Here is a 13067-nt window from a genome sequence, read left to right on the forward strand (position 1 = left end):
AATTAATTTCTTTAAGTATTGACTGATTTGACCTCCTTCTTGTCTAAGGGACTCTCAAAAATCTTCTCTAACACCACAATTTGAAAGCATAGATCCTGCAGTGCTTAGCTTTCCTTATAGTCCAACTCTTAATCTCTTAACAAGCCATACATTGCTACTGGAAAAACCATAGCTTTGATCATATGGACATTTGTTGGCAAGGTGATGTCTCTGCTTTTTACTATCCTGTCCAGATTTGCCATAGCTTTCCTTCCAAGGAGCAAGAGTCTTTTAATTTTCATGACTGTGGTCACTAACTGCAGTGATCTTTGAGCCCAAGGGTGTAAAATCTGACACTGCTTCCATTTCTTCTCCCTCTATTTGCTAGGAAGTGATGGGACCAGTTGCCAAGATCTTAGTTGTGGGGTTTTTTTATGTTAAACTTCAAGCCAGTTTTTACACTCTCCTTTTTCACCTTCATCAAGAGGCTTCTTAATTCTTCTTCACTTCCTGCCATCAGAATGATATCATTTGCATATCTGAGATTGTTGATATTTCTCCTGACAACTTTAATTGCAACTTTTGTTTCATCCAGTCTGGCATTTCACATGATGTACTCTGCATATAAATTAAATAATTAAAGTGCAACATACAGCCTCATTGTACTCCATTTCCAATTTTAAACCAATGAGTTGTTCCATGTTCGGTTCTAACTGTTGCTTCTTGACCTGCATACGGGTTCCTCAGGAGACAAGTAAGAGGATCTTGTTCTCTCATCTCTTTGAGGACTTGCCACATTTTGTTGTGATCCACACAGTCAAAGGCTTTAGTGTACTCAGTGAAGCAGAAGTAGATGTTTTTGGGAACTCCCATGCTTTCTCCATAATCTAGCAAATGTTGGCAATTTGGTCTCTAGTTCCTCTGCCTTTTTGAAAACCAGCCTGCTCTTCTGGTAATTCTCAGTTTACACAGTGCTAAAGCCTGGCTTGCAGAATCTTAAGCATAACTATACTAGTGTGTGAAATGAGCACAATTGTTCAGTAATTTGAACATTCCTTGGCAGTGTCCTTCTTTAGGATTGGGGTGTTAATTTATCTTTTCCAATCCAGTGGCCCCTGTTGAGTTTTCCAAATTTGCTGACATATTGAGCACAACACTTTAATAGCATCATCTTCTAAGATTTTAAATAGCTCAGCTGGAATTCCATCACCTCCACTAACCTTATTGTTAGCAATCCTTTCTTTTTTAAAAACTTAATTTTATTTTAGACTCAAGGGCCAGAACACAAATACAGAATAGAGAAAAGGAACAAAACATATCATAAACTTAAATACAAAGTAAGAAAGAAAAAAGGCATCTCACGTGCATGGCAGAATGTAAGTGACAATTCAATATACATAATAATAGATTTTCATTTCAAGAAAACCTATGTGATAAATAATACATGTTGCGTTGAGAATCGTCCATCTTTTCTTTGCTTCCTTGTGAGTTTTCTTTTGTTCTCTCCTGTGCACATTTTTACTTTGTTCTTTTTTTTTCCTTCCCCCCACCCCACCCCCCAAGGCTACAGTAAAGTTTAGATATGTTTCTCTATAGCTATAGATATATACATACACATATGCATATATACATACTTATATAGACATATACTTTCCCAAACATACTCTACTCCTGATCTTTGTTTTTATATTTGTGCGTATATCTTGTTTCCTATCCCTCCTGATTCCTCCACTTTACTTCCAGCCTCTACCTTGCCCTCCTATTACTTGCCTAGCCCCCTCCAAGGATCTCTCCCCTATCCTCCCATTCCCATAAATCTAAATACCCTTCTATACCCCCCTTTAACCTATTCCCTCATTCTGTTCTCTAAAAATCCCTCCCTTGTCTTCTCCCCCCTCTTTATACCCCTACCATTTTATTTCTTCTAAATTTAGAAGACTTTTATACTCTTCTAAATACATATGTATTGTTCCCTTATAAACCCATTTCCAATGAAAGTAGGTTACCAGATCTAACAGCCCTCCTCCCCATCTAATTCCTCTGTATCCTTTCTTCCTCTTGCACCTCATTTGTATAAAATAGTTACTCTTTTTAGCTGTTTCTAAATGGCTTTACTTTTTAAATTCATAACATAGTCAGGTTTACCCTCTTTCTTATGAGCTTGCCAATTATTAATAAGAATCTTAGACGTACATTTTATATTTTATGTTATATAAAAGGTAAGCTGCCTGTCCTTATAGTCAGTCTTTGGTATGTACCTTATGTTTCTCTCGGTTCTTATATGTTGAATCTTCTATTAAGTTCAAGATTTTTTTTAACGAAGTCTTGAAAGTCTGAGAGTTTATCAAATATCCATTTTTTTCATTCAAGTTAATACTTAAATTTGCAGAGTATGATATTTTCAGCCAAAGCCCCAGACCTTTTGCTCTTTGATATATTTTGTTCCAACACCTGTGGTCCTTTAATATCTCTGCTGCTAGGTCTTGTGTAATTCTAATTGTGGCACCATCACATCTAAATTGTTTTAATCTTGATGCTTTTAATATTTTATCCTTGAGCTGGAGTATCAGAATTTGACTATGATATTCTATGAGTTTTCCTCATAGGATCTCTTTTAAGGGCTGTTCAATGGATTTTTTTCTATTTCTATGTCCCTGCCTTGTTCTAATGCTTCAGGACAATTTTCTTTAATTATTTCCTGTATTATTGTATCAAGATCCTTTTTTTTGATCATAACTTTCATTTAGTCTGATTATTTATATATTTTCTCTTCTTGACCTATTCTCCAAATCTGTAGTTTTTCTTATAAGATGTTTCACTTTCTCTTCTATTTTTTCATGTTTGAATTATTTCTTGATCTCTTATAATTTCACTGGCTTCACTTTGCCCAATTCTAATTTTCAAGGTAGCAAGTGTCAGAACCAGAATTTGAATCCAGGTTCTCTTATTGCAAATCTAAATCTCTTTCCTCCTTAAGATTCTGGATCTCCTTTTCTAATTGATTGACTTTCCTTTCATAACCTGATTGTTTTTCTTGGATTATTTTTATTTTATTTTTTTAGTTCTTCCTCCATCTCTGTCATTTGATTTTTAAAGTCTTTTCAAACATCTTCTATAAATTCCTTTTGGGCAGTTGACCATTTGATGTTACTTTTTGGGGGTTTCTTTACTTCAATATCCTTTGAAGATAAACCCCAGTCATCTCTATTCTTGTAATAGGTTTCTATGGTTGAATTCTTTCTCCTTTGCTTGTGCATTTTTTGTGGTGATAACTTGATTTTTGTAATCACCTCTAGCCCTGGGGCATGGGAGATGGTTCCTCTTGCCCCAGATCTTCAGTTCTCCCCTCCAGCCTGGAACCAAAGCCAAACCTCCAACCTCCTGTAAGTGCCCACAGCCAGGGGCTTTCTGCCCCACTGCTTATGCATTCACCTGGCGTGTGCTGGTTCCTTCTCACCCCCACCGCTCTTCGCAGCACAGCTGGGTCTGGCTTTCCTCATCAGCAGAGGTTCCTTCAATCTTCCTGGGCTCAAACACCTAGCTCCCCTCACTATCCCTGGGGTAAAAGTTCTTGTGACTGGGGCCCAGGCAGCCTCTCTAACCAACCAACCCAGGACTTGCCGCCTAGTTGTGAAAATGAAACCTAGCCTGGGACCATATCTGGTCCTGGGATTTTTCTTCGGATCTTCTCAAATTGTCCCAGGAAGATCCTGGTTGTGCCCCAATTCTTCTTTGTCTCCACCTGCACTTTGTTCGACCTAAGGTGCTATTTTAACTCTTTCTGTAAGGGAAAATCTTGAGAGCTTGGAATTTTCTGACCTACTACGCCATCTTCCCAGAATCCTCAGCAATGCTTCCTAAGGCCCACTTGACTTCATTCTCTGGGATGTCTGGCTCTAGATCAGTAACCAAACCATCATGGTCATCAGTAATGCTAATATCTTTCTTGTGTAGTTCTGTGTAGTCCTGCCACCCCTTCTTAATCTCTTCTGGTTCTGTTAAGTCCCTACCATTTTTATCTGTTATCATGTCCATTTTTGCATAAAACATTCCCTTGATGTGTCTAATTTTCTTGAAGAGATCTCTTGTCCTTGCTATTCTATTTTTCTTGTATTTCTTTGCATTGCTCACTTAAGAAAACTTTCTTATTTTTCCTTCCTATTCTTTAAAATTCTGCACTCAGCATCAGTCTGCACAAACAAAATATGGACAGGATAAATTGAAAATAATCAACAGAGGGAAGGCCCTAGAATGAAGGGGGATCAGGAAAGGCTTTTGGTGGAAGGTGGGATTCTTAACTGGAGCTTAAAGAAAGTCAGGGAAATCAAGTATCAGAGATGAGGAAGGAAAGAATTCCAGGCATTGCAAAAGGAAAGAGTTTTAAGATACCAGTGTCAAAAGTCTATGTTTATACATTAATAAAGATCAGAAGAGATTTTAGAATTATGTAATTTAATGTGAGTTGGGCTCTTTTTTCTAAAGTTGCTTCATTTCCTTTAAAGATAGGTGCCTCAATACAAAACAGTATTTACTCTGCATATTCCAACATCCTATGATGATTGAAATTCTAAAAGAACGCTGGCCCACTTAAAATGTTTGATTCTTGACTACCAAAAACCATGATACACTGGTCAATTCTATTCCAACAGACTTTTAGGATGTAAATCACTTTGTAATTGACTCATCCCAACTAGCTCAGTCTCATTCCAATAAGGTCTTTTCTAAATGCCAGTAACTTTCTCTTTCTTATACACTGAGCTGTTATCAGACTGTTAGAGAGAGGATCAAGGGCTTCTCTGAGTGAATGAAGCATCTCAGAGAGATTTCTCCCCCAGTCTCAACTTGTACAGGATGATTTTGGGGAGAGGGAGGGCTATTTCACGTTATCCAATGTCCTCCTCCCTGTGAAGGTAATTTCAGCTCGAGAAAAATGTATTAAGTGCCTACTGTGTGCAAAGCCATTGGCAATGAGTGGGTCCATGAAAACTGTTATTTATTCAAAAAATTTAAGGACCTGAGTTCAAATCTCAGCTCTACTAACTAACTGCGTGATCTTGGACAAGTCACTTAATCTCTGTAGGCCTCACTTTCTTCATCTGTAGAATGAGGGCATTAGACTAGAGGACCTCTAAGGGAAGTCCCTTCCAGTTCCAGATACTATGATGTCTGAGTTCCCTCCTTTAGAACTCTAAAATCCTGTGATCAACAGTGAGGCAGCATTATGTAGTGGAAAGAGCTTAGGATTCGGGGTACTTTCTACTCTATGACTTTTGACAGATCACTTCATCTGCCGGAGCTTCTGTTTTGTCAGGAAGACTCATCTTCATGAGTTCAAATCTGGCCTCAGACACTTACTATCTGTGTGACCCTGGGCAAGTCACCAGCCCCTGTTTGCCTCAGTTTCCTCTTCTGTACAATGAGCTGGAGAAGGAAATGACAAACCACTCTAGTGTCTTTGCTACAAAAACCTCAGTGGGGTCACAAAGAGTCAGACATGGCTGAAACAACTCAAGAACAACCAAAAAATAAATGAAAAAGGAGATGAGATTAAATGATCTCTAAGGTCCCTCTCAGCTCTAAATCTGTTTTCCTACGATTGACCATTGGCCTAGAATCGGGGGAGCAGCTGGGCCAGTAGTCTAGTTTCTTCCTGTCATACAGTGTGTATGGATGTATGGGTTTGGATGAGGGGCTGTGCAGGGAGAGGGGGGAGAGGAAGGCAAAGGGAAGGAAAACCTAGGGGCGGAGGGAAGGTGGGAGGGAATTGTCTTCTTTGTTTGATGCCTACCCTCGGTCTGCTCCCATCTCAGGTCACTCGAAAGCTGGAGTTCCTAGAAGGTCGGGCTTTTCTGAAGAACAGCCAGATTACAAAAATGTAGGTAGAAATTTCTTATCCCCATATCTAAAGGTTTTAGTGCGTCCTTCTCCCCTCCACCCCTTTTCCTTGTTCTAAACTTCCCTCTTTGCCACTCCCTAGGGGCAGCCTTGGGCCTTAGAAAGTATTGTGGAAACAGATTTAGATTTGCAGTAAGAGGACCAGGATTCAAATTCTGGCTCTGTCACTTGCTATCTACGTGAACTTGAGCAAGTCAATTCCTTTCTTTTCTGCATCTGTAAAATAAGGAGGTTTAGACCTATGATCTTCTCATCTATGCACCCTCCTACCAGCCACCACCCCACAGCCTCTGACCACTACCCATTAAGAACAATTTGTTGTCCTTGGTTCGCAGCAATACCTCGAGTCCAGTTCAGGAGTGGAAAGTGACTGCAGAGTTCCAGTACCTCCCTGGGGGCTCTGTGATTGACTTCCTGAACAAGAGGCTGGTGGAAGCAGTCCAAGAGAGCTTCTGGAAATGGGATGCACCCTCAGGGATTTCAAATCCACGGGAAAATGTGTCCTTTCTTCCTATTACGAAGAAAGATATCATCAGTGTACAATTACGTGAGTCATTCGTTCTGCATTGTAGAGGGAGGGGAGAGAAGGAAGGCATGGAAGAAAATAATATTAATGCTAATAATGTATTCTGCGTTTAGGTACCAATCTATGGGAGAGTTTTATTCAATTTATCAATATCTAAAATATTGCTAGCTCAGAGAGAAAAGAGGAGAGAGAAGAGGAGGGAGGGAAGAAGAGGGGGAGAGGGGGGAGAGAGAGAAAGAGAGAGAGGAGAGAGAGAGAGAGAGAGAGAGAGATTGAGATCCAAACTGTCATAGTTCCCCATGCACTCTGATGACATGGCTCTGCCCCAAGACAATTTTAAGTAACATTTATAGCAATCTTGAACAAGTTAAAGATATAGTAGGAATTAACATTCCGTCCCATTCCTCCTGGATCACTCACTTAAAGAATCAAAGGGTCTCTTCTAAGACATCTACATGGAGAAGGTGCTTCCTTTTCAATGGAAAGGGGTACTTTCCTTAGATGGGTCCCTGGGACCAGGGGGACAGGATATTATCTAGACCAGAGGTGTCAAACACTTGCAGTATGTTGCAGGCAGTATTCCTGGAGTACAGCAGGGCCAGATTAAAAGGTAATTGGGAAATATTTAACAAGTAAATTTTAAACCCAAGTCAACATATGGTCCATAGGGATCCTTATGTGGGGATTGTGGCCCCCATTCCTATATGAGTTTGACAACATTAACATAGCCCAGAGTGGAGGAGTTATTACCCTTAAATTCATTTCCCTGAGAAAGGCCTCTTTGTCTTCTGCCTATCACCCTTCTTCCTGAGGGCTTTTCCCAGAAGTCTAGAAAGGGCTTTAGAGAAATATATTATTTCTTAATATTTCTGGAAAAACTAAAAAAGAAGTTTTTAAATATGTTTCCACAAGAGCAAGTAGCCAGATTACCAGGATTAGTAGGAATCCATGGGTATCTTTCCTGACTTCTTCTGAAGAGTTGTCTTTTCTCAGAATCAGTGAATCTCATCATTAGCAGGGATGGCAGAGGTCCTTTTACTCCGCCCCACACCTAGACTGTGGCATACCCAACAAATAGTCATCCAAGCCATCCAAACTTTGCTTGAAGACTTCTACTGCTGTGGAACTCACTACCTCCTGAAGCGGTCATTCATTTAGCTTGTGGCTAGCTCTGCCGATTAGAAAGGGTTCCTTGGGACAATAAGGAAAAACTATTAGTAGATCCAAATTGTCCTTTCTCCAGCACTCTGAGAAACAATACCACCCACCCCCTTACCATTATGTAAAGTAGGGGTTGGGGGGGGCAGAAATTACATCTTTATTTTCATTAATTCTAACTGAAATGTAGCATTTCCTTCACTTATGAATTTAAAAATTAAAAAAAAAAACCATTATTCCAAGAAGGAGTCCACACAGGCTTCACCAGACTGCCAAAGGGGTCCATGACACAAAAAAGGTTTTGAACTCATGCTTTGAAGCATCTGATGGGAACCTTTATTCTAAAGGGGGCCACAGACCCCCAAGGTGAAAATCAATGTCCAAGTACAAGTGAAAAACAATTTAATTTAGGGTTTTGGGGTGGGGAGCTGTTGAGAGAAATATGAAACATCCCCCTCATCCACTGTTAAGATGTTAACAAAGGACAAAAGATACTACAGAGATAACCTTGCCCAACATTGTTAATTGACTTCTCAGAAAAACATCATCACGTGAAATATGGTAAGGACCAGCTAATTTCATGGCGTTAATGTAGAAATACTGTAACTGAGTGACTGGCCGAGCAGGAGTAGATGAGAAAACATGTTATTTCAGCCCCGGCTTTCTGTTCTCTCTGATAGTTGAGGTGGATGACCTGAAGAAATACTTCAGCTGCAACGGCACTTACCCTGGTTACCGCCTTGTTTACAATGACAAAACTGGCTTCTCCTGTGTGTCCCCCTGTGCTGAGGGCTACTGTAAGCATGGAGGCCTGTGTCAACACCTGCTTAATGGGCCAAAATGCAGGTGAGAAGGGGCTAGCCGTACAGGATTGGGGAGCAGGGGGAGGAAGGGGTAGTTCAGGATGGTGGTTGAAATATGTTCCCCTGGGCAGCTAGGTGGCACAGTGAGTAGGGCACCAGCCCTGGAGCCAGGAGGACCTGAGTTCAAATCTGGCCTCAGACACTTGACAGACTTACTAGCCATGTGACCTTGGGCAAGTCACTTAAGCCCAATTGCCCTGCCTTCCTCCCTCCCCCAAAACAAACAAACAAGCAAAAAAAAAAAAAAAGAAATATGTTCCTGACTTTAGGGAATGCCAAAGCATAAGGCAATGAGTATTGTTCAGTCATTTTCAGTCATGCCCAACTCCTCATGACCCCATTTGGGGTTTTCTTGGCAGAGATAGTAGAGCAGTTTGCCATTTCCTTCTCTAGCACATTTTATAGATGAGGAAACTGAGGCAAACAGAGTTAAGTGACTTGCCCAGGGTTGTACAGCAACCAAGTGTCTAAAACCAGATTTGAACTCAGGAAGAGGAGTCTTCCTGACTCTAGGCCTGGCACTGTATCCACTGTGCCACCTAGCTGCCAAGACAATGAAGATGATGTTCTTTATTACAGAAATAAGAGGAGGTCAGTGGGGAATGTCACACTTGGGTTGTGGGTGAGAAACAAATTGTCTGTGTTTGAGAACCATGGCTTCAGGTAGAAGGTGGGATTTTAGCTGGGACTTAAGAGAAGAGGGCAGGCAGAGATGAGGAAGGAGAGCGTCCCGGGTGTGGAGGACAGACGATGAAAATGTCCAGATGTGGAAGATGAGTATCTTATCTTGCACCAGGAACATCAAAGAACAACAAGGAATAGTACAAAGGCAACCCAGGGTCACTGGATTGCAGACTTCGTGAAGGGGAGTAAGGTGTAAGAAAACTGGAAAGGTGGAAGGTGGCCAGGCTATGAAGGGCTTTGGGGCTTTAAATGCCAAACTGAGGATTTTATAATCAATCAATTAACACTTATTAGGTACTTACTATGTTCCTGGCACTATGCTAAGTACTGGGGGTACAAAAAGAGGTGAAAGGTACTTCCTGTACCTCCAGGAATTTACAATCTAATGGGGGAGACAATGTAAACAAATATATACAAAACAGGCTATATATATGTATTTGTATATATGATAAACAGGAGATTAATTAATAGAGGGAAGGCACTGGAATTTAGAAGGAGTAGGGAGAGCTTCCTGTAGAAGGAGGAATTTCGATTGGGATTTAAAGGAATCCAGGAAGTTCAGTAGTCACAGCAGAGGAGGCAAAGCATGGAGGATAGCCAGAGAAAACGCCCAGAATCGAGAGATGGAGTGTCTTGTTAGTGGAACAGCCAGGAGGCCCCCAATGTCACTGGATCAAAGACCTTATGTTGGGGAGAAAGGGATGAGAAAACTAGAAATATAGGAAGGGCTAGGTTATGAGGGGCTTTGAACTCAGAGGTTTCTGTATTTGATCGTGGAGATGATGGGGAGACATTAGAGTTTATTGGGGTAGGAGAGAGGGAAGGCATGGGAATGACATGATTAGATCTGTGCTTCAGGAAAATCATTTTAGTGGCCAAAAATTATATTTTATTTCTGTTTGAGCCTTCTCCAGATGGTGCCCAGAAATACTTGTAGGAATGACTCTTGGTATCTCCTGCTGATTCAGAATCAAATCTCTCCTGATTTGAGGTAGAAAGTCCTTGTACTGGGCTTCTCCCAGACCTTGCCCAGAAACACCTTTTTCCTGGCCTAGAAAAGCAAGTGGGTTAAGGAATAAAGCAGAGGGAATTTGGAGAAAAGGATCCAGGGGACACTAATGAATGAGTAGTTTAAGTGTCTCTAAGAACATTTCAGGACTGTATTGATAGTCATTAACACTTAGCGCCCTCTCTCCATCCTGGCTGTCTATTCTAGACACTCTAGATCTAGAGGATCAAATGAGATATATTTGTAATATTGTGAAACATTTTATATCAGTATATAGCACACAAGGTAAAATCCTGTCATATTTTAAAAGCCCAAAGCCATACCTCCTTTCTATAGCCTCAGGGTCTTGCCCCTAATGTGTCAAGGACCCATGATCTCCTCTAGCATGAGAATTCCAGGTGTTCAGATTCCCTCCACTATTTCTAATTTACGCTCTTAGAATGTTGCCCAAGGTTCAGAGGAGTTAAGGACTTGCCCATAGTCACCCACCTAATAAGTGGCTATAGCTCCGGACTTGGGGTCAGGCAGACCTGGGATCCGATCATGCCTCTGATATTCGCTAGTAAGCTGTGTAACCCTGGGCAAATCCCTTACTTTCTCTCAGCCTCAGTTTCCCCTTCTGTAAAATGAGGGGGTTGGACTAGATGGCCCCTCAGGTCCTTTCTAGCTTTAAATCCATGATCCTCAGTATAAGAGATAAGCTTTTATTCCAGGTCTTCCTGATTCCAAGTCCTGAATGCTTTTCGTGGTATCACCCTACCTCTTGGGCCCTGAACCCAATAGGAACTTAATTATTTGTTGAGCTGAAATAACCTGGGACTGTGCCTCCTACATGCATGCTATGGGTGTGTTGGTCCTGTCCTCATCATGGTGCTAAGGTTGATTCTGACCTCTCTTCCTGAGAGATGAACTCAGCTTATCAAGGAATACTCTCCTTCCTCACCAACCTTTTCAGCCCTAGCAAGTGATGAGGATGAGGCCAGAAAAGTTCCTTCTTACTCCCTTTCCCTCTTCCTTTTTTTAAATAAATTTTTAGCATGTATTTATAATCTATTCCTTCCACTGCCCCCTCCCAATTGAATGCCAACAACCAAAAAAACTCCACAAAAATAAAACTCTCATCATAAATGCAAATCTAGAGCCTCCCCTATGTTGATTATCTCCAGTTTATCCTGCATATTTCTTGTTTGTACGTGATTGTTTTATAGTATCTCACCTGAGGCAGTTAGGTGATGCAGTGGATAGAGTACTTGGGCCTGGAGTCAGCAAGACCTGAGTTCAAATTCTGCCTCAGACACTTACTAGCTGTGTGACCCTGGGCAAATCACTTAACCCTGTTTGCCTCAGTTCCTATCTGTAAAATGGGGATAAGTGTACCTACCCTGCAAAGTTATTGTCAGCTAGGTAATGGAATGGATAAAGTGCTGAGCCTGGAGTCAGGAAGACCTGAGTCAAGTCTGGCCTCAGACACTTATTAGCTGTCTGACCTTGGGCAAGTCACTCAACCTCTTTGCCGCAGTTTTCTCATCTGTAAACAGGGGATAATAATTGCACCCATCTCCCAGTGTTGTTGTGAGAACCAAATGAGATATGATTTGTAAAATGCCTGGCACATAGTAGGTGCTTATATAAATGTTAGCTATTATTTTAAATGAGATACAATTTGTAAAGTGCTAGCACATAGTAGGGAGTATACAAATGCTTATTTCCACTACCCTTTCCTTTCCCCCACCACTCCCCCATTAGCCTTTCTTTGATTCCCTAGCACTTAGCATGGTTTCTAAAATATAGCAGGTGCTTAATAAATGCTGGTTGACTTCTCCCTACCTTTCCAGCCACTGTGACTCCAATCCTTTTCCTCTTTTCTATTGCCAGCTGTGGATCCTATTCCATCTACTCCCCATCAGGTGAACGCTGTGAGCATTTGGGCATACGCCTGGGTGCCTTCTTTGGAATCCTGTTTGGAGCACTGGGTGCCCTCCTTCTGTTGGGTGTTGGAACCTTCCTCATTCTTCAATACTACCGAAACACAGAAAGTTTGTACGTCATCAGTGATTCTGAGAGGTGAAAACCCTATAGGCAAAGGTGAGCCAGCTGTGGCCACACACCACTCCAACCTCACTTTTACAGCTCTATGTTCTGGTGCTTTGGGAAGACAGTCATTGGAAATATTTCAGTATTTTTCAAGGAGAATGCTTAATGAATGAGAGAATGGACTGGGACAACACACCATATCAATATACATGCAGGGAAACAAGCCACAAAGTGACACACCCATGTGTATACACCCAATGGGACTCATTTTGGGGTAATGGGCCAATGCACTTTGGATGATATTTTGCACATGATGCTCTTTGGGTTTACCTCTGAATAAATGAAATCTATTTAAATCAATTTGTTCTTGAATTTCATGGGTTCAAAAGCTAAGGATTCCATTTCTGACTTTGCTTTTCATGGCTGAGAAGACAAGTATAACCTACATGTCTTAAATGGGCACTTTGGGGAAGGGCAGGGGTACACAGTCCACTCTACCCCGAGTGACACTCTACTTCCCTGGGTGAACCTAACTGACTGCAACTGTCTTTGTACTATATTTTAGAACTTAAAGAAGCATAGTTCATCATCAGCGGACTATTCCTGCTGGTAACCCTTGGACCTGGAGCCTTTTCTGCCTGCGCACAGGTCCCACTTTCCCATATCTCAAGTCTTTCAAATGCTAAGGTATAGTTCCCAAGAAAATGTCCTTTTCCTTCCCCAGTGTCACTGCTCCCAGCCTGATGTGGGTTTCCCATAACCCTACTCTAAGTGTAATGATCATGTTGTTGGCTTTTCGGAAGGTCATCCACAGTTTTGACCCTTGAGTTTTTCATTGGTGGATAACTGCTTGTAGAGAATAGAGTACTTTGTAGTACATCTCAGCTCAAGGGGTGTGACAGGGAGGAGGTAGTATGAA

General features: G+C 41.3%; 1 protein-coding gene across 1 annotated transcript in view; it reads left to right on the forward strand.

The window, feature by feature from the left end:
* The window catches only part of MUC4 (mucin 4, cell surface associated), a 56266-nt gene extending 44084 nt beyond the window's left edge, over positions 1–12182 (forward strand). Inside the window, exons 21-24 of the mRNA XM_036744090.1 lie at positions 5790–5854; positions 6210–6421; positions 8239–8404; positions 11990–12182. Coding sequence (XP_036599985.1) covers positions 5790–5854; positions 6210–6421; positions 8239–8404; positions 11990–12182 — 636 coding nt within the window. The remainder of the gene's footprint in view (positions 1–5789; positions 5855–6209; positions 6422–8238; positions 8405–11989) is intronic.
* The last annotated feature ends 885 nt before the right edge of the window (positions 12183–13067 follow it).

The sequence above is a fragment of the Trichosurus vulpecula genome, chromosome 2 (assembly GCF_011100635.1).
Source record: "Trichosurus vulpecula isolate mTriVul1 chromosome 2, mTriVul1.pri, whole genome shotgun sequence".
Lineage (NCBI taxonomy): Eukaryota > Metazoa > Chordata > Mammalia > Diprotodontia > Phalangeridae > Trichosurus > Trichosurus vulpecula.